This window comes from Mytilus trossulus, chromosome 10 (genome assembly GCF_036588685.1).
Source record: "Mytilus trossulus isolate FHL-02 chromosome 10, PNRI_Mtr1.1.1.hap1, whole genome shotgun sequence".
Taxonomy (NCBI): domain Eukaryota; kingdom Metazoa; phylum Mollusca; class Bivalvia; order Mytilida; family Mytilidae; genus Mytilus; species Mytilus trossulus.
The window spans coordinates 11531302-11553353 of record NC_086382.1 but is presented as its reverse complement, the minus strand read 5'-3'; the positions used below and the strand labels follow the sequence as shown (position 1 = coordinate 11553353).

The window sequence follows — 22052 nt, the reverse complement described above, 5'->3', positions numbered from 1 at the left end:
GTCCACACGTGTGATCTTTGACAACTTAGCGGTAAGGGTGTAAACATTGACACCTGTGTGTAATGTCATTAAAATACATTAACATGTTGATTCGAATAGAAAGATTTTCTTAATTGTTTTATAATTACATTTGTACGATAACCAGGTGAAACTTATTAGGTTTCTTTTTTTTAAAATAGGTACAAATATATGTTTGAAGTCGATAAGGCTGACATTCTTTTATATTTTAGTAGCTCTTCATTCCAAACTACAGAACTCACAAATAAAATTACTTCTTCAATTTCGTTTTGAGAATTTTATTCAGCAAACAAATTAAAACTATTATTTATTTTCAAAACCTTACAAGATTTGTTTTTTATTAAACGGCATTTCATAATTGATTGTTGATTGTTTATAGTCCAGTGGCAAATATGTATTGCATGTTTAAATTGTTATTTGGATGGAGAGTTGTCTCATTGGCACTCACACCACATCTTCCTATATCTAATTAGGACGAATATGATAAAGATCAATTGACAGGAGAATAAAGTATAAAGTGAAAAAAAAACACGCACTCACACTCACATGTACATGTATACATCTCCAAAACAAATAATAAAATTTAGTTTCATGGTGCTCCCCCCCCCCCCCCCCCGGGGGGAATCGAGGTTCTGGATCCGCCCCTGCCTTTATCTTCTTAAAAATAACATTTTTCTCCTTTGAATTGTATTAGATTGTGCAAAAAAGATGTGGTATGATTCCAGTGAGACAACTCTCCACAAGAGACATAAATGACACATAAGTTAACAACCATTGTTAACCGTACGGCCTTCATCAATGAGCACAGCCCATACCGCATATAGCTGTATAGCTATAAATAACCCCCTAAATGACAATCATATACAATTCAAATCTCAAAGGATTTCCATTGTTGAGTATTAATAGGGACTGCTTAATTTACGGTCTTAGAGAAACTAATGCTTTGGATAAAATGTAAAGGGCGTTGCTTCCTTTAAACAACAGTTGTATTGGCATAGAACTACAGCTACGTTTTGACTTTAAAGATAAACAATATTATTTTGTTTTATATGTATAAAGTCAAGTGTAAGAAATTACCATTTACAACAACGCGTATCGCGGTATAACTTTGTTTTGTTATATTTGATTTTTAAACTCGCTGTAAAACATTTTTTGCATTATAATTCCTGTATATGAAGAGTAGAATTTGAAACTAAAAACTTGTCTATGAAACAAAAACCTTGGAGAAGTGATTGATTTTGATTTAAGAAATACACACTGTTTGATATAACAATTGAATGTATGACTCTTCAATTTTAGATAATCGACTTGGGGCTGTACGAGGTACAGTATGGGTCGAAGAAACAAGTTGCTACGGCAGTTGTTTTAGCCAGTGGGACCGAGACGGACATGACGGCAAAAAAACTTGAGAGAGAGATTGTTGAAGACAGATCACCAACACCTTCACCAGCTCAATCACCAACCCCATCACCAAGATCACCCACTCCACCACCTAGTCCTCCAACTCCACCACCTAGGTCCTCATCCAACAGACAAAGTGACAAGATGCCAACCCTACGAATACCAGCAAGGCGAAGGAAGAACACCAACAAACAGCAAAAGAAGGTTAGTTTTTTCTTTTACAAATTGTTTTTTATTATGACCTTAATCTGGACTTCGGGACTTTCTTAGGTTCCGGGTTTTTGTTTCCTCTCGAATTTCCGGATTTCGGAATTCAAATTTATTTAACGTCGGGACCTCGGGATTTCGTGTTTTTTAAGCCCGCGTGATTTCGGGATCAGGACCTCTCCTACCCTCCCTCTTGACTGAGTAATTTAAGGGATGAACTGTAAAAATGATGTGTGCGGTGAAACTGTCTACATATTAGCAATAATGCTGGGACTTAAAAGTGGGCAAACTAAAGACTTTAACAATGAGCAAAACCCTTGTCGTATAGAAAGCTGAAGATGACAAAATGTCAATCAATTGAACGGACAAAAAATAGTGACCAATGTGTTATAACAATGTAACACCCCCACCGACATAATGATACTGTAATTTGGGGAGAGGTTAAGGCGTATTTTTTTATGATAATAACCCTATCGTAGCGATGGGCCATACATAATACATAATAGCATTATATAAACATTTGTCCAAATTATTGAGAGCTTTTTTTCATTATTGCAGTACTTCTGAGAGAAAAAAATCTGTTAATCATTACCTTAATATTTAAGTAAGACAAAGTTCAGTAGCACATTCGAGGTGCTTCAGCAATTTTGTTCTGAGAACAGGTGACCAATAACCATAACTCAATTTGAAACCAGCATGATATCACTGACAGTAAACGGACTGAAAGTTTAATACAAATGTGATATGACAAATATGAGTCGTGCCAAAAGTCACAAATTAATGTGTGGACAATTGTTTAAATATGTATAAGATAGAGATCTTTAAATATTTGTTTTTTATATATCCTTTTTAAGTTAACAAAATTGTTCATAACCTTGATAAAAGAATGAAATTTTTTTTTACTCATTATTAACATGTACTTTGGCGAGTCTAGATGGTGTCAAAGAACGAAACAAAAAAGTATATACACCACATTCTCACAGCCCTTGTCGAATTATTACGGTATTTTGATTTGTATAACCGTTAAAAATATATGTAACACTTAAACACTTAAAACAGTCATTTCAGTAACACTTTTGTTTCATTTTCAGAAATCAACACCTGGCAATGTGATCTTAACAGGGAGTCCTCCATCATCATCCGACGAGGAGCAGCCACCCCCAGCTCCTGAAATATTGACCCCTCAACCACCAACACCTGCACCGGCACCAGTACCTGCACCAGGACCAACACCTGCACCTGCACATGCACCAGGACCAGTACCAACACCAACACCATCCCCAATTGCACCCAACAACATATTCCCAGACGACCACCGGATATACAGACTGTTCGACGTCATGATTTCCGGCCAATCAAGACTTTTCGCCATGATGACAAATTTTGATAAGCGTCTGAAAGCCATGGAGACCGAGCAACAGAAACTGCACGCCAAGCAGGATAATTTAGAACGATTACTTACCACACAGAGGCAGGCAACACCAGGACTTCTGGCTGTTGGTAGTGACACTGAGAGTGATGAAGAAAACACCATCCCGGCAGACATGAAAATTCCAGATGATAGACTCTTAATTCTTAAAGACCGAGCCCATTCTGCCGGTAATTTTGCCTCCATATTGTTAAAAGAACTTATGCCACACCTTTTCGGCGATCAAAATCTAAGAAACATGTATAATTGGAACGGGGGCGGTATCAACGCAAAAAGAGAAGTGTGCCCACGGGCTAAGTTAGCCGTAAGGCAATATGTGAACCACTACTACCCAGAATGCCGGAAAGAGGAGACCTTCCGAAATGTGGTAGTTCACAAGGTGCTTATAATTGTAGAATGAAATATAAAAAATCAGTACAAAATCAAAGAAAATGACTGCAATCAGAGAAAATTTCTTTCTGCCATGCATACTCGGTAACAGATAGTGTCAATGTCCACATTCTTCCCATAGTTATTTGCCCACTGTTAATTAATAGGGATATTTTTTTAGTAGTGGGGGGGGGTCATACTTGTGAAACATCATTTTAAGGGGTCATTATGTGGTTCATAAAAATTATGGGGGGGGGGTTGCCAACAAAACTTTTTGATGTGAAAATTTGAACCGACCCCCTCAGCTGATAAATAATGACTGTTCCCTAAGATACAGATGTGAAGCCCACCCCTCCAGAAAACCGAGTTTTAGCAAATTCCAATTTTCCAAGTCCGTATTTGTGCTCAAACGCTACTTATACATGAGAAACGTGAATATGGATAGCGTCAGGTTCACGGAACATGCATAATTGTTAAAATAAGTATCATAAAGCGGACTTCTAAAAGTATGGAACGCCATTGGAGCCAAATAACGGTTATTAGGGTATGCCCTTCATATGTGATTGTGATACTGGCGGAGGCAATTGAACTAGATATGGTAAACTTTTACATCCTATAGTGGATGGGCAAGTTGTGGTAGCTGATGAAAAGATTTACATCTTCGGCGGAGTGACCGTAGACGAGTATGATACCGACACATGTGTGCAATGCTATGATACCTTCCTCAAGACCTGCTATATATTTAAACATAATGACCTCGGAATTCAGTTAACAGAATCAAAGGTGTTTGGTTGTGACGATAACATTTGCATTCTTAATAAAAAATTAAAGAGTTTTTCAATTATACCGTATTTCAAAAAAGTTGGAAGTGTTTCTCGCAATGAAGAGAAGATACAGTTAGTCGATAAGTGTTTCACTACGTTTCCGCCAGAGGGATTTCTGAAGAGTGGTAATATCTACTACTTCATTGGGGGGATGGATCGACGTACATCAAATACAGTAGTGAGTTGCAACTTAAAAACAAAACAGACGTTAATTTTTGAAGATGATGCTTCCTTACCTAGGAGCTTGACTGATTTCTCATGCTTAACTCTTGTTCTTGAAAAAGACATTTACTGGCGTAATTGAAATGTTTAACAATTAATATGTGAATATATTTTCCGGGCAGTTTTTTTTGCTATTTTCTTTTATTCTATGATCTATAGGTAGATATACATTATGCATGAGTTATACTTATACGATTATATTTACATACACGTTACAATGCATTAGCTACCGTATCATGTGGACAGCAATCATGTAAATAACTTAAGAATTTGTCATGTCGAGGCTTTTTATTACTGCATGATTAAAATATGTGCAAAAACTTTTTTGTGCATTGCATTACTTACGGTAACATATTATCTGTTTACACCTTCTGATGTTAGCAACTAGAAAATGTGTCATTTACAATCAGACCAAATCTTCATTTGATTATTTTTCCTTAAGATGTTCAGTTAAATTTGTGTAGAGTCAGAGTGACACACAAAAGAGTTGTGCACGTTTTCATACATGATACTGAATGCTTGTAGTACCTTCTTTTATCAAATTGTCAACAAAAACAAAAAGACATAAGTTACGTAAGCCTTAATCCTGTAGATATTTTTCGGATTGGTTTAGGTTGAATTTGTTAAGTCTTTGAAATAAGTTTGAATTAAGAAAAAAAATAATTGTGTCTATAAGCATCCATGCTGCATCTCTTTTTTAGGATCCTTAGTTCACGTTTGACCTCTTCAACCTTTTTATTGGTATTCCCAATTCTAAACCTAAAGATAGATTAAAATAATTATTCAATCTTTTTTTATACAAATTAATGGCTGAAATAGATTCCTAATATACATGTATCTTAAAAGAAAATATTTGGTCCCGGGACACAGTTATCGTCTTTTCAAATAAAGTAACTAGTGCAGATAGTGTTTAACTTGCATATCTTTTTCTTACACCTTTCAAAATTTATATCTTTATATGCCATGCCTAAAATATTAAGTTTGGGGTGAAATTACATGGATAAATAGTTTGAATTAATTGTTGTTGGAAATTGCCGAGGGTTTAATATGTTTGTCCCATCCGTCATTCCGCCAGTCTGGCAGTCCTGATTCTTGTTATAGCAACTTCTCTGAGACCACGCAGAGAATTTCTTGAAATCTTTTTAGATTATAAGGACATACTATGTAGTTGTGCACATCGACTGAAAATTACGAACTTTTTTCTAGCAGTTACGCCCCTTTGAAATTATTTTCTTCAGTTTACTACTGAAACATTTGTCATCAAAACTCCTCTGAAACCACACAACAGATTTGAATGAAAACGTTTAAGATAATACGGACATACTATGTAGATGTGCATATCGACAGGAAATTACGATTCATTTTTTTTAATGCACAAGGTCATGTTTTTCTGTAACTGTTAATGACTTATTTAAGTAAATCTATTGGTTGTTGGATGTCAACCGATTGACACTTAAGTCTTAGATTCTTGATTTGTTTACAAGTTGTTATTGGCTTTGAACTAGCTGTCAGTAACTTCGAGTACTCTCAGATCTGTACTTCGTGTCATTTCGTTGTAGCAATGTATATGTTTACGTTTACATCCACTCATTTTTTTCGATGATATTCTACTTTGTATCCATCTGATGGGTTAAGCCCTTTGCAACTAGTTTTTAGTTTTGTTATATGTTATAATATCTCTTAACTGTTCCCGTTTAGGGATGGGTTGGCGCCTTCAAACTAGTTTGACCCCACTACATACTTTATAATCTTATTCAAAGTTAATAGCCTGCAATTAAGTGTTAGTCTTTTATTGCTTCATACAACGGTTGATTGATTGATGGTTGCTTTACGCCGCATCAGCACAAAAAGGTTATATAGATTGCTTCATACAAGTCTTTTGTTTATTCATTTGTAGGTAAACAAAGATGTCAGTTTTTTTCGTTTGGATTGTTTTACATATGACATTTAGGGTCCTTTGCTATCTGACTATACAGTAATGATTTCACTTATTGGTGAAGGAAGTACGTTGACCTAATATTGTTAATATTTTGTCACTTATTGAGGAGAATTGTCTTATTGGCAACTATACCAAACCTTTTTGTATGTGTCCTTTTCATTCTTTACCCAATTCAATTAAAAAAAGACCAACATTTGCATTGTTTAAACAATTTTTTGGTGCAAATTGAGAAATTAATCACAAACTACTAAATTTCCAAAATATTGCAAACAAATGTCAAAGTTAACAATTCCGACATAGTATATTTAGGCTGTTTAATTGTACTTTTATAACAGAAACAAATTTCATGGAAACACAATACATTCACTCAATATAGTGTACACTTAACAACACTTTAAATTTTTGAAATACTAGGGCTTTTCTACCTCAGGAATTGATAACCTTAGCTGTATTTGGCAAAACTTTTAGGTATGTTTGTTCCTCAATGCTCTTCAACTTCATACTTTGTTTGGCATTTTTAACATTTTTTAATGAGAGCTTCGCTGATGCATGTGCCTTTTGTAGACGAAACGGGTTGCAACATAAAATTTCAATCCTTGTACCTATGTTGATTGTATTTGCAACCACTGGATCGATGCCACTGCTAAAGGAGTTTTAATTCCTCGAGGGTATAACCAGCCCAGTAGTCGATACAGCTATGTTGACTAATGTTAACATTGATATGTTCATTATTATAAACTATCTCTTAACAAATCATTGATTTTTTTAAATTCTACCGTAACGGCTTTTCTACCTCAGAAATAAACTACATTAGCTTTATTTGGCAAAATCTTTTAGAAATTTTGCTCCTCAATACTTTTCAAAATTGAACTGTATTTGGTCTTTTTAACATTTTTTTATGTGAGCGTCACTGATGAGTCTTTTGTACGAAATGCGCGTCTGGCGTAGATATAAAATTTCAATCCTGGTTTCTGTGATGATTTTTTTTTATTAACAAATAGTACAAATTATACTTTGCAAAATTTGGAAATAACTCATTTCTTGATTGAAAAGCGCTTTTGCGAAAGAATAACATATACATTATCTAAAATAAACAGCCGCTGTTGTAAAGCAGGTGCAAACATTCCTTTTATCCTCACAACAAAGGATTGATCACATTAGATTTACGAGCAATATATAATAATGAGTTTTAGAAATTGTATCTTGCTTTTATATAAATCAAATATCAAATCCTAACATCAAAAACATTTTCATCCCTTTTTAGTCGTTGTTTCTATGACATTTTAAATAAAAATAAAAAAAGTTAGTAAGAATTTTTTTCACTATCTTGCTTATTATTTTGATAATAACTCCCTATTCGGTTAATAATATCTACATCTTGCGCATGATAATTGAAACCTTAACCAAACATATATTTATAAGAACATAATGTTGTGTTAGTCAAAGTCGTGTATGTAATCAAACAATATTGAACCGCATCATTTCATTTATTTACTATAGTACATAATTACTTCAGAATATATACAAATAATTTTACAAAATTGTTTGTGATAGTTCAAGAGGGCAGACTATGGGTGCTATTGGCATTGTATCCGTTTTAATTTGTTTTATTTGTCTAGTTCTTAATACTATTTCAGTTACCGTTTTAGTGAGTTCAAAGAAATTAAAGATGTCTAAGTTCAAGACACTTGTTTTATGTTTAAGTATCAGTGATATAATAGTGGTGTTAGAAGGTCTATCTTTTGTTATTATACAATACACTGATAACGGAAACGACACCTTTGAATATATATGTGCCGCACTGAAACACGTTATGGCTGGCGGGTTTAGTTTCTCATTGTACCAGTGCTTTGTGATCTGTTTAGAACGTCTGAACGCAACATTTGCCACTAATAAACGCACTTTATGTATACTTACGTCACGTAGAGGAATATGCACTGGCTTTGTTCTGATACAAGTAGTAACGTCTTTGCATCTTGTTAATGATATTACGCGAGGACACAAACCGTGCACAACTCCGTCAATCTCGGTACCTAGCTTTGTACTGGTTTTCGATTTACCTGTTTTACTTTTGTGTGTAGTGATCGTCGGAGTTTACATAGTGATAATTTTTCGTATAGTTAAACAGCAATCAATTAATAAGAATCTAGGGTTAGGGAACGTCAGATCAGCTGATGCAATGAAGAAAAGTACAATAACACTAGGAATTATCATTGCTGTATCACTGGTAGGAATTATGCCGAGAGTATTGCTTGCTGTTGTTTCGATGTTTACTGGAAAAACGTTCACAGACTTTTGGAGGACCCTAAGTAATGTTTTATTACTATTAAATCCATTATTGGATCCGATAATTTATGTCTTTTGTGTGAAGGAATTTGGAGACCATCTTAAATTAATTTGGTCAAAATTCAAAACCTCAATCCAGCCTGTGAGTACTGTTGAAATAATTCAGCATTCTTTAAATTCAATAGAAATGTGTGACCATGAGGTACTTGAATCTATATAATTTATTTGATTGGCTCAATAATTTGTCAGAAGATAAAACAAGGCGTTTTTTGTGTATTGTTTGTTTAATTTAAATTATGTGATATATTGTTGTAGACCTAAACTACTACACATGCAAAGAGTTTAAAATAAAGGCAACAGTAGTATACCGCTGTTCGAAATTCATTAGTCGATCTCGAATGTTTCATTTTATTTTCAGTACACTATTAAATTTGATGTAAATTTAATGTTAGCAATTTAAGTCCTTTTGATAAATATGTGAATCTACCACTGCAAAGAGTCTAAAACGACATTTATACACATGCAGAAAGTTTAAAATAAAGTATTATACCGTTGTTCGAAATTCATTAATCGATCTCGAATGTTTCATTTTATTTTCAGTACACTATTAAATTTGATGTAAATTAAATGTTAGCAATTTAAGTCCTTTTGATAAATATGTGAATCTACCACTGCATAGAGTCTAAACCGACATTTATACACATGCAGAAAGTTTAAAATAAAGGCAACAGTATTATACCGTTGTTCGAAATTCATTAATCGATCTCGAAGGTTTCATTTTATTTTTAGTACTTTGATGAACATTATTAAATTTGATGTAAATTTAATGTAAGCAGTTTAAGTCCTTTTGATAAATATGTGAATCTACCACTGCATAGAGTGTAAAACGACATTTATACACATCAGACAGTGAAAGTTTCAAATTTAAACCGCGAGGCTCGCCAGGCGTTTTAAAAATTTCAAATTTAACTGTTGTTAGCTGTTATTGTTGTTTTGCACGAGATGTGATGGTGAAATCTGTATCACTCCTGATTTTAAAACAATATGTAGACAACCTTATTACTCCTCTCCGATTGATCTGCAAAAAAAATATATTTCTTTGATGTGACCTCGTCATGCATGGTCGCTTTATTAATGACTTCACAGAAGAATTTCAGCGAAAAGCAAGTACATTAAACTTCATTATCGAGTTTTGACCATTGAACAACTGAGATCAAAAGAACTATACGTTGTTTAAATACAAATAATCAAAAAAAGGATATGTATCGTGTAAAAAATAAAGAAATAACCTTTGATTAATCTAAAAATAGTTGCTAAAATAAATGCAATAATTTTCCACGTCAGTTGTGTCAGGTACTTATGTTGTTAGAATTTTATTAATGTTGTTTTGACATTTCGTTGATTTATTCTGTCTTGCACCTTTTATATCGACTCTATACTAGGCTGACGTAATTTGTTTATTCCAAGGATAGTCATATTATTAACATTATCTTATTACCGCGCATTAGCGATTACAAACATCATATCCATGTTAACGCACATTAAGAATTATTTGAATTTTCTAGCCAGCAACACCCACACAAATATCTATTTTGATCACCAGCATTGATAATTTCATCGGACATTGCATGTTCCATTGTGACGTAATTCACGTGCAGCCCATGTTTTGGTGAAATTTGAACACAGCTTTAATTTTTGTCAAAGCCAAAGATGAACGTCATACTATAGATTACTTTTCATGTCAAAAGATTCATATTTGAGATAACATATCCGTTTGTGAAATAAAGTTATTTAGCTTCTTTGATTTTCTTGGTTTTTTTTATAATGTCTTGAACAAACTCTTACTCATACGCAAATACGTAAAAGTATTTTGTTTACGCATAGTTAGAAAACATTGAGCAGTGCAGACAACAGAGGTATTGGTGAAATGAAGAGAAGAGAAAGAGGACTAGTAATTATTATTTGTAAGTTATTCGCAACAAATAATCGGATGTCGTCTCTGTCTTTAGTTTCATAGTTTACAGAACCAACATCGCTCAAATTGTATTGCTTGGCTCTACATATAATTTTCTGCTTTAAGATTTATATTTTTTTTTAATTTGAGCGTCTGGTGCAAATAAATATTTTCAACCCTAGTATCTATGATAATAACAAAATTAAGAATGAACATTGGGAAAGAAACAACAGCTCGACCACGGAAAATACAATAGCAGAGGGCCACCAAGGGGTCTGCAAATCAGCAAGAAAGACCCGCACCCGGAGCTAGCCCCTAACATAGTTTTGTACTAGTTCAGTAAAAATGGACGCCACACTCCAAAGATGTAAATGAACCGAAATTAAAAACATCCAAGACTAACAAAACCAAGAGGCTCTTGACTTGGAACAGGCGCAAAAATGCGGCGAGATAAAAAATGTTTTGTGAGATCACAACCTCTTTATAGTCGGGTTGTTACCCCTTACCAACCAAAAAATAAGAAACACATAGCAATACGGAGAGTTAAAAGCATTTTAAAAGAAGTCGGGGTCCGATGTCAGAATAGGTAACAAAGGAAACTTAACACAATGACAATGATACATAAATGAACAGAGGACTACTATCTATACTGACGTAACAGACAACAATTACTAGTAAACTGATTAAAAGATTATATCTACATCATACGAATTTCAAGTACTATGCCATCAGTTAGGGGTTCAGTATCATACTATCATAAAATATACTTAAAGAACATAACAGGTCAGTTTACTTACCACAGGGGCGATTCCACTTCTGGTGGAGGTAATAATCCCGGGGCTTATCACCAGCCAAGAAGTCAGCACTTCTACACGTTCTGTGTTGACATGAATCATCATTGCTATGATCATAATTATAAATAAACTGTTTTCAAAACCTTGAATTTTTTAACCTCTAAGGCCTTTCACTTCAGGAATAGATAACCTAAGCTGGTATGGCAAGGTTATTTTGGGTGTTCATTTTTTAAGAATTGGTCCTCAATGCTTTTCAAGTCATTCTTAATTTGGCCATTTTTACTTTTTTATTCGAGCGTCACTGATGAGACGAAACGCACTTCGGGCGCATATACAAAAAACAATCCTGGTATCTATGTCGAGTTTATTTATTAATGCAGTAGACCCAATCCGTAAATAAAAATCAAAAAGATGACACACTTAGAGTAAATGAGGAGTGAGTGCTATGTAGCTCACCTGGCGAAGTAGCTTTTCTTATCCCGTGATGTCCGTCGTCATCATCCGTCGTCGTTGTTTGTTCTCCGTAACTTTTTACAAACGTCTTCCCCTCTGAAACAAATAGGTCAAAAACAAATTAATGGGTCAAATTTAATCTAACTTTTTGGAATTTCGGATCCTCAATGCTCTTCAACTTTGTACTTGTTTGGCTTTATAAATATCTTGATATGAACTGATGAGTCTTATGAAGATGAAACGCACTCCTTGCATACAGGATTATAATCCTTGTAACTTTGATAACTATTGGCCACAATCAATATTAGGGTATCTAGTTAAAATATGTGTCCGATGATTCCGTCTGCTAACCAAAATATCCGACATGGTCAAAAATAGAACATAGGGTAAAAATGCAGTTTTTGGCTTATATCTCGGAAACTAATGCATTCACAGAAAATCTTATCTTTGTAGAAATGTGTATCTGATTGAAATCTGTCCGCTCTGCAATTTTAAAAAAGACAACATATTGTTGGGTTGCTGTACCTATATATATAATTGTGACGACATTTTGCAATCATTTCTTAATATTTTGAGTATAATTTGAGATAGAGAAGATTTTGAAACAGTAATAATGTTCAGCAAAGTAAGATCTACAAATAGGGCAACTCCTATGATTTCTGTGTATTCCTGGACATTCACTCCTATGTTCTTTGTTCTATTCAGAGCTTGAACTTGATTTTCACTCCAATATTTCACTGTTTTAACTACATGTTTACACTCTTAGTTTTAACTTTTACTACGAAGTTTGACTGTTTACTTTAATGGGTTTTTTTTGTACAGGACTTTTACTTTTGTCACTCCAGTGTTTTACTGTGTTTACCTTGACCTCCTCGAAAGATAGAAAGGGATGTTAAAACTTGTATTGATCAAATTAAGATTTAAAGACCTTTTTATAATTTTTTATTTGATAGTATTTTTTATCAGTTTATTCATTGATCAATTACTTAATATCGATAGTATATAAATTCTCGAGCAATAATGATAACCTCACCATAAAACCAACACAAAAACAAACTCAGCATAGATACCAGGATTTAAACATATAAAATTTGTATGTAAAACGCGCAGGTATTTTTTTAATGATAGTCTAACTAGTGACGCTTGAATAAAAAAGTTGAGTTAGCGAAATAAAAAACATTGAGGGGCATGTAGTATTACATGTGAACAACTCTTTTTTTTGTATATTTGAAATAATTGAGAACCGATTTACATAGTTGGCGGCAACAGAATCTCTAACTAAATAATTTACCATCATAACACTCTACATATAGGTTTATTAAGTATTCAGCATATTAACCATTTTTAGATATGAGGCTATCCTTGGTTGTCTACGATTACCAATACATGTATATTCGGAGTTTTGTATGACGTTCATTGTCACTGAATAAGTAAACATATTTGTTAAGGAGCCAGATGAAGTATGCCTTCGGATGCGGGATTTTCTTGTTGCAATTTAAGACCCATGGGTGGCCTTCGGTTGTTGTCTACTCTATAGTAAGGTTCTTGTCTCTTTGACACATTCCCTTTTTTAATTTTTAATTTTTGTATTTGTTTCGTACAATTTCTGTATCGTTTGATTTCTTATGGAGAGTGGTATCATTGGATATCATATACCACATCTTTTTATAGTTATTGCGTCAAAGGATGTTAAATAAACACATATATTTAATTTTATTTTCAAACAAACCATTAGGATTCTAGAGAAGATATATCAATTAGTATACGAAAATAGTTCATCAAAGTTTTAAAAGCCAAATATCAATTACATGTTGAAGGCCCGTCATTACAGCCAAGTCGAAAAAATAAACCTCTAGTAATCCCAGATCTTTACTTATTGTCTTCTCTGTTTGTTGTGGTCATGTAGTAGTACCCTGCCACGTCCAGTATGTGTTCTGGTAAGATGTAATTTCGCGTTGTATCGATCTGATCTGTGAAGCCCTCAATACATAGTTTGATAGCTTATTCTTGTGTTTCACTGTTACACTTCTGTTTCAGGCTAGTCAAGAGCTTGTAAATAAGTGGTTTCCATTTGTTATTATACTAGTATATCATTTGTTTTGGCTCATTATTTTGTACATCAGTCAGGTCATTAATTTTCTCGTTTATTTGATTTGTTTTAAACCCTATACTGTGACATTTATCTATGTTATTTAGTCTTTTGTGGAGAGTTGTCTCATTGCAATCATACCACAATTTCCATAGATTGAATGCAAATGCAAGGCAATATCACTACCGCAAATAAATGAATTTTCCAACATCTACCAGCACATAAAAACACATTCATTTTATCATCAAACTCTGGAACATATTATACAAACAAAACTGCTACATTTTGGAATATAGAATGATGAAAAGGCATTGAAGAATTCATCAAAAGGTATATCAGTGAGTATTTATGCAAAACTCAGCATAATTTTGATCTTAACATAAAGATAGTATTTGAAATAAACACCATACTGAAATACTTGCTAATTCCATTTCAAATTAAACAATGTTGATATCATTTAGCTGTAACACGATGTAAAATTTCAAAAAAAAAAGAATGAAAACTTATTATTTTATTTTATATCTAGAAACTGTAACAGTATTTTGTATCGTGAATAACTTTTTCATATGAAAAGAGAACGCATACAAAAAAACCAGACATGGTTATAAAAGCTGAAAGATAAAGTTGTAAAGGTACTTCATTCGACTGAAAATATTATTCTATTTTGTATCCAGTTCTTTGAAGTGTGTCACTTTCCAATATTCTACCATTCCAAACTCCGAAACAGTGGTGACGTTGCTTCGCTAAACTATCAACGAAGCGTAGCATTGAGGACGTAACCGCTGTTTTCGGAGTTTGCTACCATTTACCCATTCTTGTATATGCGAAGTCATGTCCTGCGAGATCGATGAATGCAACCCAAGGACAGCACACGCATTGATAAACTATTGGTGAAACTACGTGTCGATTTCCGCAATCCGTTAGTATCCACTTTTTATTTTGTCTTTCTTGTCTGAAGCATATTCACCAAAATACAATAAACCTTCTCACATGTTCAATTTAACTATATCTTTAAAGGTATGCGTAGTAAATAGAAAAATCACAAAAATACTGAACTCTGAGCAAAATTCATAACGGTCCCTAGTATTCAAATGGCAAAATCAAAAGATCAAACGAAATGATTACATTTGTTACAACTATCATATTTCTGACTGGATACCGACAATTTGCATGTAAAATGTTGGATTGATTCTAGTTGTATCGCGCTAAAACGCTCACTTGTAAACGTCACTTATAATTAACTGTCAGAAAACTGTCGTTTCAGTTATGCAGACATTATCTTTCAACGAAAGTAGTAAAACAAGCTTTTCACAAGCTTTTTTGTTACCAAAAGGAGACTTTAAATAAAGGTTATTGACTTTCCTGTTCGATGTAAAGAAAAAGTCGTAAATTTTCGTGAAATTGTCTAGTGTTGAATCATAAATAGTTCAGTTGGTTTCGTTTGGAATTTATCTAATTTTACAAATAGCAAAGTTGTTGTCATTATTGTTTCAATCACATATGGTGTGTTTAACTTTATTCACGGGAATGGCTTCGAATTTAAAATGGTTTTTTTTCGTACAATATACGTGAGGTGAATTTCCGAAAAGGAAAACAATCCGCACTTCTGTTCATATTTTTGCCATTGGCATATCGTACCGTAGCAAAATACAAATAAAGTCGTGGATAACATCAGAAAGTATAGAAATGAAATTATTTCTAGAATATTTTAGAAAAGAAGCAAACCATCAATAATTATGCATCATAGACATAACACTAATTATCCAATAAATCTTCACAAGACAGTGGTGCTACAATCAAAGCAGTTGTATATAAGAGTAAAATTATCAAGTGTTATTTAAGTTCGGCATATTTTTAAGAGGATTACAACTTCTTCCTGAATCGATACCAAGTAAAATCTTTGCCTCCTGTCCGTTGCAGTTACACAAATGTATAATTAAGGGTTGTTATCGTCTTTTTGATACGGTCATCAAAATTTTAATTTCAACTACCTTAAAAACACAAAAAGACTGTTAATGGAATGTAGAAAAGAAATACAGTTAACAGTACAAAAAAAAATATACAAGAACTCAAAATTTACCAAAACACCATTGAGATAAATACCTATCCATGTATGATCTAAAATGAACCAACAGTAAAGGTTACAAGGAAACAAATCTTTAACAGTATATGCAATGTTAATAATGACCTCTAAAATAAAGAACGTACGTCACTGTTTACGAATAACTCATTATATCAGTTTTACATCTTGAATTGTCACTTCTGTTTTAGTTTAGCCGTATTGGGCACAACTCTTGGAACTTTTGATCCTAAGGGCTCTTCAACTTTTACCCTTTTTGTGTTTGGCTTTCAGACTTTTTTCGTAAGAGCGTCACTGGTTAGTCTTGTGTGGACGAAACGTGCGTCTTTTGTATAAGATTTTAAACTATGCATCTTTCGTGTGTTTCTCTGTCTATATGTTCTCCCATTTATTTGTATTACAGTCCTATCATTTAATGTTGTCATTTTATTGTTAAATTAAGCATTGCCATAAAAGCGGGAGAATTTAAAGCCACAAAACCAGGTTCAACCCGCAATTTATTTTATAAAATGTCATGTACCAGGTCAAGACAATGGCCATTGTTATACTATAGTTCGTTTCTGTGTGTGTTACATTTTACAGTTGTGTCTCTGTTGTGTCGTAGTTCTCATCTTATATTTGATGTGTTCCCTCAGTGTTAGGTTGAAACCCGGATTTGTATTTTTCTCAATCGATTTATGAATTTCGAACAGTGGTATACTACTGTCACCTTTATTCAAGCTAATTTGTATATCAGATGTTAAATAATATGTGTTACTTAGGAGCTTACTCATGAAAACTGCTGACATAAACGTAGCATTGATTTAAAAAGAGTTATGTCCCGTTACCCATAGTAATTGATTCTATACTGAAATCCAATCTTACTTATACTGTGGACTTTCTGTTACTCATAGGAACGAAATTTAGATTAATATTTTTTTTTAAACTACAAACTTTTATAGCGTTATATGAAGAACGTTACAACGGCATGAAATCAAATATCAACGAAATGTTAATTTTCATCTATCCACACGAAAATCAATGACTTTCCAAAATATTGCAAAAAAATGCCTACGTTAACAATTCAGACATAGTATATTTAGGCTGTTTAATTGTACCTTTATAACAGAAACAAATTTCATGAAAACACAATATATTTACTCAATATAGTGTACACTTTTAAACAACACTTTAAATTTTTGAAATACTAGGTCTTTTCTACCTCAGGAATAGATAACCTTAGCTGTATTTGGCAAAACTTTTTGGCATGTTTGCTCCTCAATGCTCTTCAACTTCATACTTTGTTTGGCATTTATAACATTTTTTAATGAGAGCTTCGCTGATGCATGTGCCTTTTGTAGACGAAACGGGTTGCAACATAAAATTTCAATCCTTGTACCTATGTTGATTGTATTTGCAACCACTGGATCGATGCCACTGCTAAAGGAGTTTTAATTCCTCGAGGGTATTACCAGCCCAGTAGTCAATACAGCTATGTTGACTAATGTTAACATTGATATGTTCATTATTATAAATTATCTCTTAACAAATCGTTGATTTTTTGAAATTCTACCGTAACGGCTTTTCTACCTCAGAAACAAACTACATTAGCTTTATTTGGCAAAATCTTTTAGAAATTTTGCTCCTCAATGCTCTTCAAATGTGAACTGTATTAAATCTTTATAACATTTTTTTATGTGAGCGTCACTGATGGGTCTTTTGTACGAAATGCGCGTCTGGCGTAGATATAAAATTTCAATCCTGGTTTCTGCGATGAGTTTATTTATTAACAAATAGTACAAATTATACTTTGCAAAATTTGGAAATAACTTATTTCTTGATTGAAAAGCGCTTTTGCGAAATTACAACATTTACATTATCTAAAATAAATAGCAGCTATTGTAAAGCAGGTGCAAACATTCCTTTTATCCTCACAACAAAGGATTGATCACATTAGATTTACGAGCAATATATAATAATGAGTTTTAGAAATTGTGTCTTGCTTTCATATAAATCAAATATCAAATCCTAACATCAAAAACATTTTCACCCCTTTTTAGTCGTTGTTTCTATGACATTTTAAATAAAAATAAAAAGTTTTTACTATCTTGCTTATTATTTTCATAATAATTCCCTTTTCATTACACCCTATCTACGTCTGGCGCATAACAAAACATATAAGTATATTAACGTAATGATGTGTTTGCCGTGTATGTATTCAAACATTTATGATACCGGATGATTTCGTTTATTTAGTATAGCACATAATTTCTTCAGGATATATACAAATAATTTAACAAAATTGTTTATGATAGTTAAATAGGACAAACTATGGATGCTATTGGCATTGGAACCGTTTTAATTTGTTTAATTTGTCTTATTCTAAATATTATTTCAGTTGCCGTTTTAGTGAGTTCAAAGAAATTAAAGATGTCTAAGTTCAAGACACTTGTATTATGTTTAAGTATCAGTGATATAATAGTGGTGTTAGAAGTTCTATCTTTTGTTATCATAAGATACACTGACAACGGAGAAGACACCGTTGAATATTTCTGTGCCGCACTGAAACACGTCATGGCTGGCACGTTTATTTTCTCATTGTATCAGTGCTTTATGATCTGTTTAGAACGTCTGAATGCAACATTTGCCACTTATAAACGCACTTTACATGTTCTTACGTCACGTAGAGGAGTATGCACTGGCTTCGTTATGATTCAAGTAGTTACGGCTTTGCATCTTGTTGATGATATGACGCGAGGACACAAACCGTGCACAACTCCGTCAATCTCGGTTCCTAGCTTTGTCCTTGTTTTTGATTTACCTGTTTTACTTTGGTGCATTGCAATCGTCGGAGTTTACTTAGTGATAATTTTTCGTATATTTAGACAACAATCAATAAATGAGACTAGGTTAGGGAACATGCGATCTTCTAATGCAATGAAGAAAAGTACAATAACGCTAGGAATTATCATTGCTGTATCACTGATAGGAATTATGCCGAGAGTATTGCTTGCTGTTGTTTCGATGTTTACTGGAAAAACGTTCACAGACTTTTGGAGGACCCTAAGTAATGTTTTATTACTATTAAATCCATTATTGGATCCGATAATTTATGTCTTTTGGGTGAAGGAATTTGGAGACCATCTCAAATTAATTTGGTCAAAATTCAAAAACTCAATCCAGCCTGTGAGAACTGTTGAAATTAATCAGCATTCTTTAAATTCAATAGAAATGCACATGCGTGACCATGAGGTACTTGAATCTATATAATTTATTTGATTGGCTCAATAGTTTGTCAGAAGATAAGACAAGCTGTTTTTTGTGTATTGTTTGTTTAATTTTAATTCTAATATGACGTGCTTCTTTCGCTTTTTAAACAACACTGTGATAAAATTCTCGATATATCTATACTTAGCGCAGACTCCGTGGTGTACATAATAATGGCTGTTACAATATACTTCCCACGTAAATCCACATGCATTGAAACCTATTTGCAAACCCTTTGTCGATTTAATTGTTTTAAAAATTGCAATTCAGAAAAGACAAAATCACTTTTATTCTTATTCGGATGCACAATAAAAAGAAGTAATGCATAAGAGCTCGGAGAAACCAACATAATAAAAATTAAATAAAATTCCGCGAAAGTCTATTAATGTTTTTGGCGCATTGAAGTCATTTCAAAACATGACGTCATACAAATGAAAACTCTAGAGTTGAACGTTTTCTGTTACGTTAACTATTGATATGTCGTTTACAATTGTATTAAAATTGATTATCAAGGTAGGTTATGTTTGATTTTCTATTCTATTGCATTATTCGCATATGTACTGATTTCAGCAAGTCAACATGGCGGCTCATTGGTTACGAAATGTCAACTTTGGATTTGACGGTAGCCCACGGAAAAAAACATATAAATCAACATGACAATTGTTGGTTTTGAGAATGAAACATATTTTTTTCAGCGGTTGTTCACGAAATAATCCGTGCAAGCTACGGATCTATTAAAATGATGAGCTTTATCTAACAGGGAGTAAAAAAGAACAGCCATACACACAGATTTACCCACCCTCGCTTCAGTTTTTTTAATGATCGTATTTGTCCTATTAGAATCGAAATAATTCATGGAAGCCATAGATTATTGGAAATTTACACATGGCCTGGGCCGTGATATTCGTTGATTTTATCCCTCGCTAACGCTCAGGATAAAATTTGAATATCACGGCCCAGGCCATGTGTAAATTTCCAATAATCTATGGCTTCCATGAATTATTTCTTAATTATATGATGTATTGTTGTAGACCTAAACTACAACACATGCAGAAAGTTTAAAACAAAGGCAACAGTAGTTTACCGTTGTTCGAAATTTATTAATCGATCTCGAATGATTCATTTTATTTTTAGTACAAAATTTGATGTAAATTTAATTTTAGCAGTTTAAGTCCTTTTGATAAATATATGATTCTACCACTGCATTGAGTGTGAAACGACATTTATCAACATCAGACAGTGGGAGTTTCAAATCTAAAACGCGAGCCTCGCCAGGGGTTTTAAATATTTTAAATTTAACTGTTGTTAATTGTTATTGTTGTATTGTTCGAGATTTGATGGGGGAATATGTATCACTCCTGATCTTTAAACAATATGTAGACAACATCATTACTCCTCTTCGATTGATCTGCAACAAATATGTTTCTTTTATGTGACCTCATCAGTCATGGTCGCTTTATTAATGACTTCACAGAGGAATTTCAGCGAAAAGCAAGTACATTTTACTTCATTATCGAGTTTTGACCAATGAAGAACTGAGATCAAACGAACTATACGTTGTTTAAATAAAAATAATAATAAAAAAAGATATATATCGTGTACAAAATAAAGAAGTATTCTTTGATTAATCTAAAAATAGTTGCTATTCACGTCGGTTGTGTCAGGTTCTTATGTTGTTAGAATTTTGTTAATGTTGTTTTGACATTTCGTTGATTTATTCTGTCTTGCATCTTTTATACCGACTGTAGGCTGACGTAATTTGTTAATACTGTTCATTGTTCTCATATAGAATATTATTTTCAGAGTTTATCTGTGTTTTGTTATTTAACATTTCTCAAATTATCAAAATTGCTTCTTATTACCGCGCGTAAGCGACAAAAATCATCATATCCATTTAAACGCACATTAAGAATTATTTTCTTGAGTTTTCTAGCCAGCAGTACCCACACAAATATCTATTTTGATCACCAGCATTGATAATTTCATCGGACATTGCACTTTCCATTGTGACGTAATTCACGTGCAGCCCATGTTTTGGTGAAATTTGAACAGAGCTTTAATTTTAGTCAAAGCCAAAGATGAACGTCATACTACAGTTTACTTTTCATGTCAAAAGATTCATAATTTCGATAACATATCTGTATGTGAAATACAGTTATTTAGTTTCTTTGATGTTTTTGTTTTGTACAAGTGTCTTGAACAAACTCTTACTCATATGCAAATACGTAAAAGTATTTTATTTTCGCAAAGTTAGAAAACATTTAGCAGTGCAGACAGCAGAGGTATTGATGAAATGAAGAAAAGCGAAAGTTAACTAGAAGTTATTATTTGTAAGTTATTCGCAACAAATAATCGGATGTCGTCTCTGTCTTTAGTTTCATAGTTTACAGAACCAAAATCACTCAAACTGTGTTGCTTGGCTTTACATATAATTTTCTGCTTTAAGAATTTTTTTTAATTTGAGCGTCACTGATGAGTATTTTGTAGACGAAACGCGTGTCTGCTGCAAATAAATATTTTAACCATAGTATCTATGATAATAATAAAATTGAAAATGAACATGGGGAAAGAAACAACAGCTCGACCACGGAAAATACAATAGCAGAAGGCCACCAAGGGGTCTGCAAATTAGCATGAAAGCCCCACACCCGGAGCTGGCCTCTTGCATATTTTTTTACTAGTTCAGTAAAAATGGACGCCACACTACACTCCAAAGATATAAATAAACCGAAATTAAAAAC

General features: G+C 33.2%; 1 protein-coding gene across 1 annotated transcript; it reads left to right on the top strand.

Moving 5' to 3' along the window:
* The first annotated feature begins 648 nt into the window (after window positions 1-648).
* Window positions 649-3455, top strand: LOC134687692 (actin-binding protein WASF2-like). The gene is made up of 2 exons (XM_063548151.1): window positions 649-1623; window positions 2718-3455. The coding sequence occupies exons 1-2, from the start codon at window positions 1408-1410 to the stop codon at window positions 3453-3455; spliced, it is 954 nt and encodes a 317-aa protein (XP_063404221.1). The 5' UTR covers window positions 649-1407.
* The last annotated feature ends 18597 nt before the right edge of the window (window positions 3456-22052 follow it).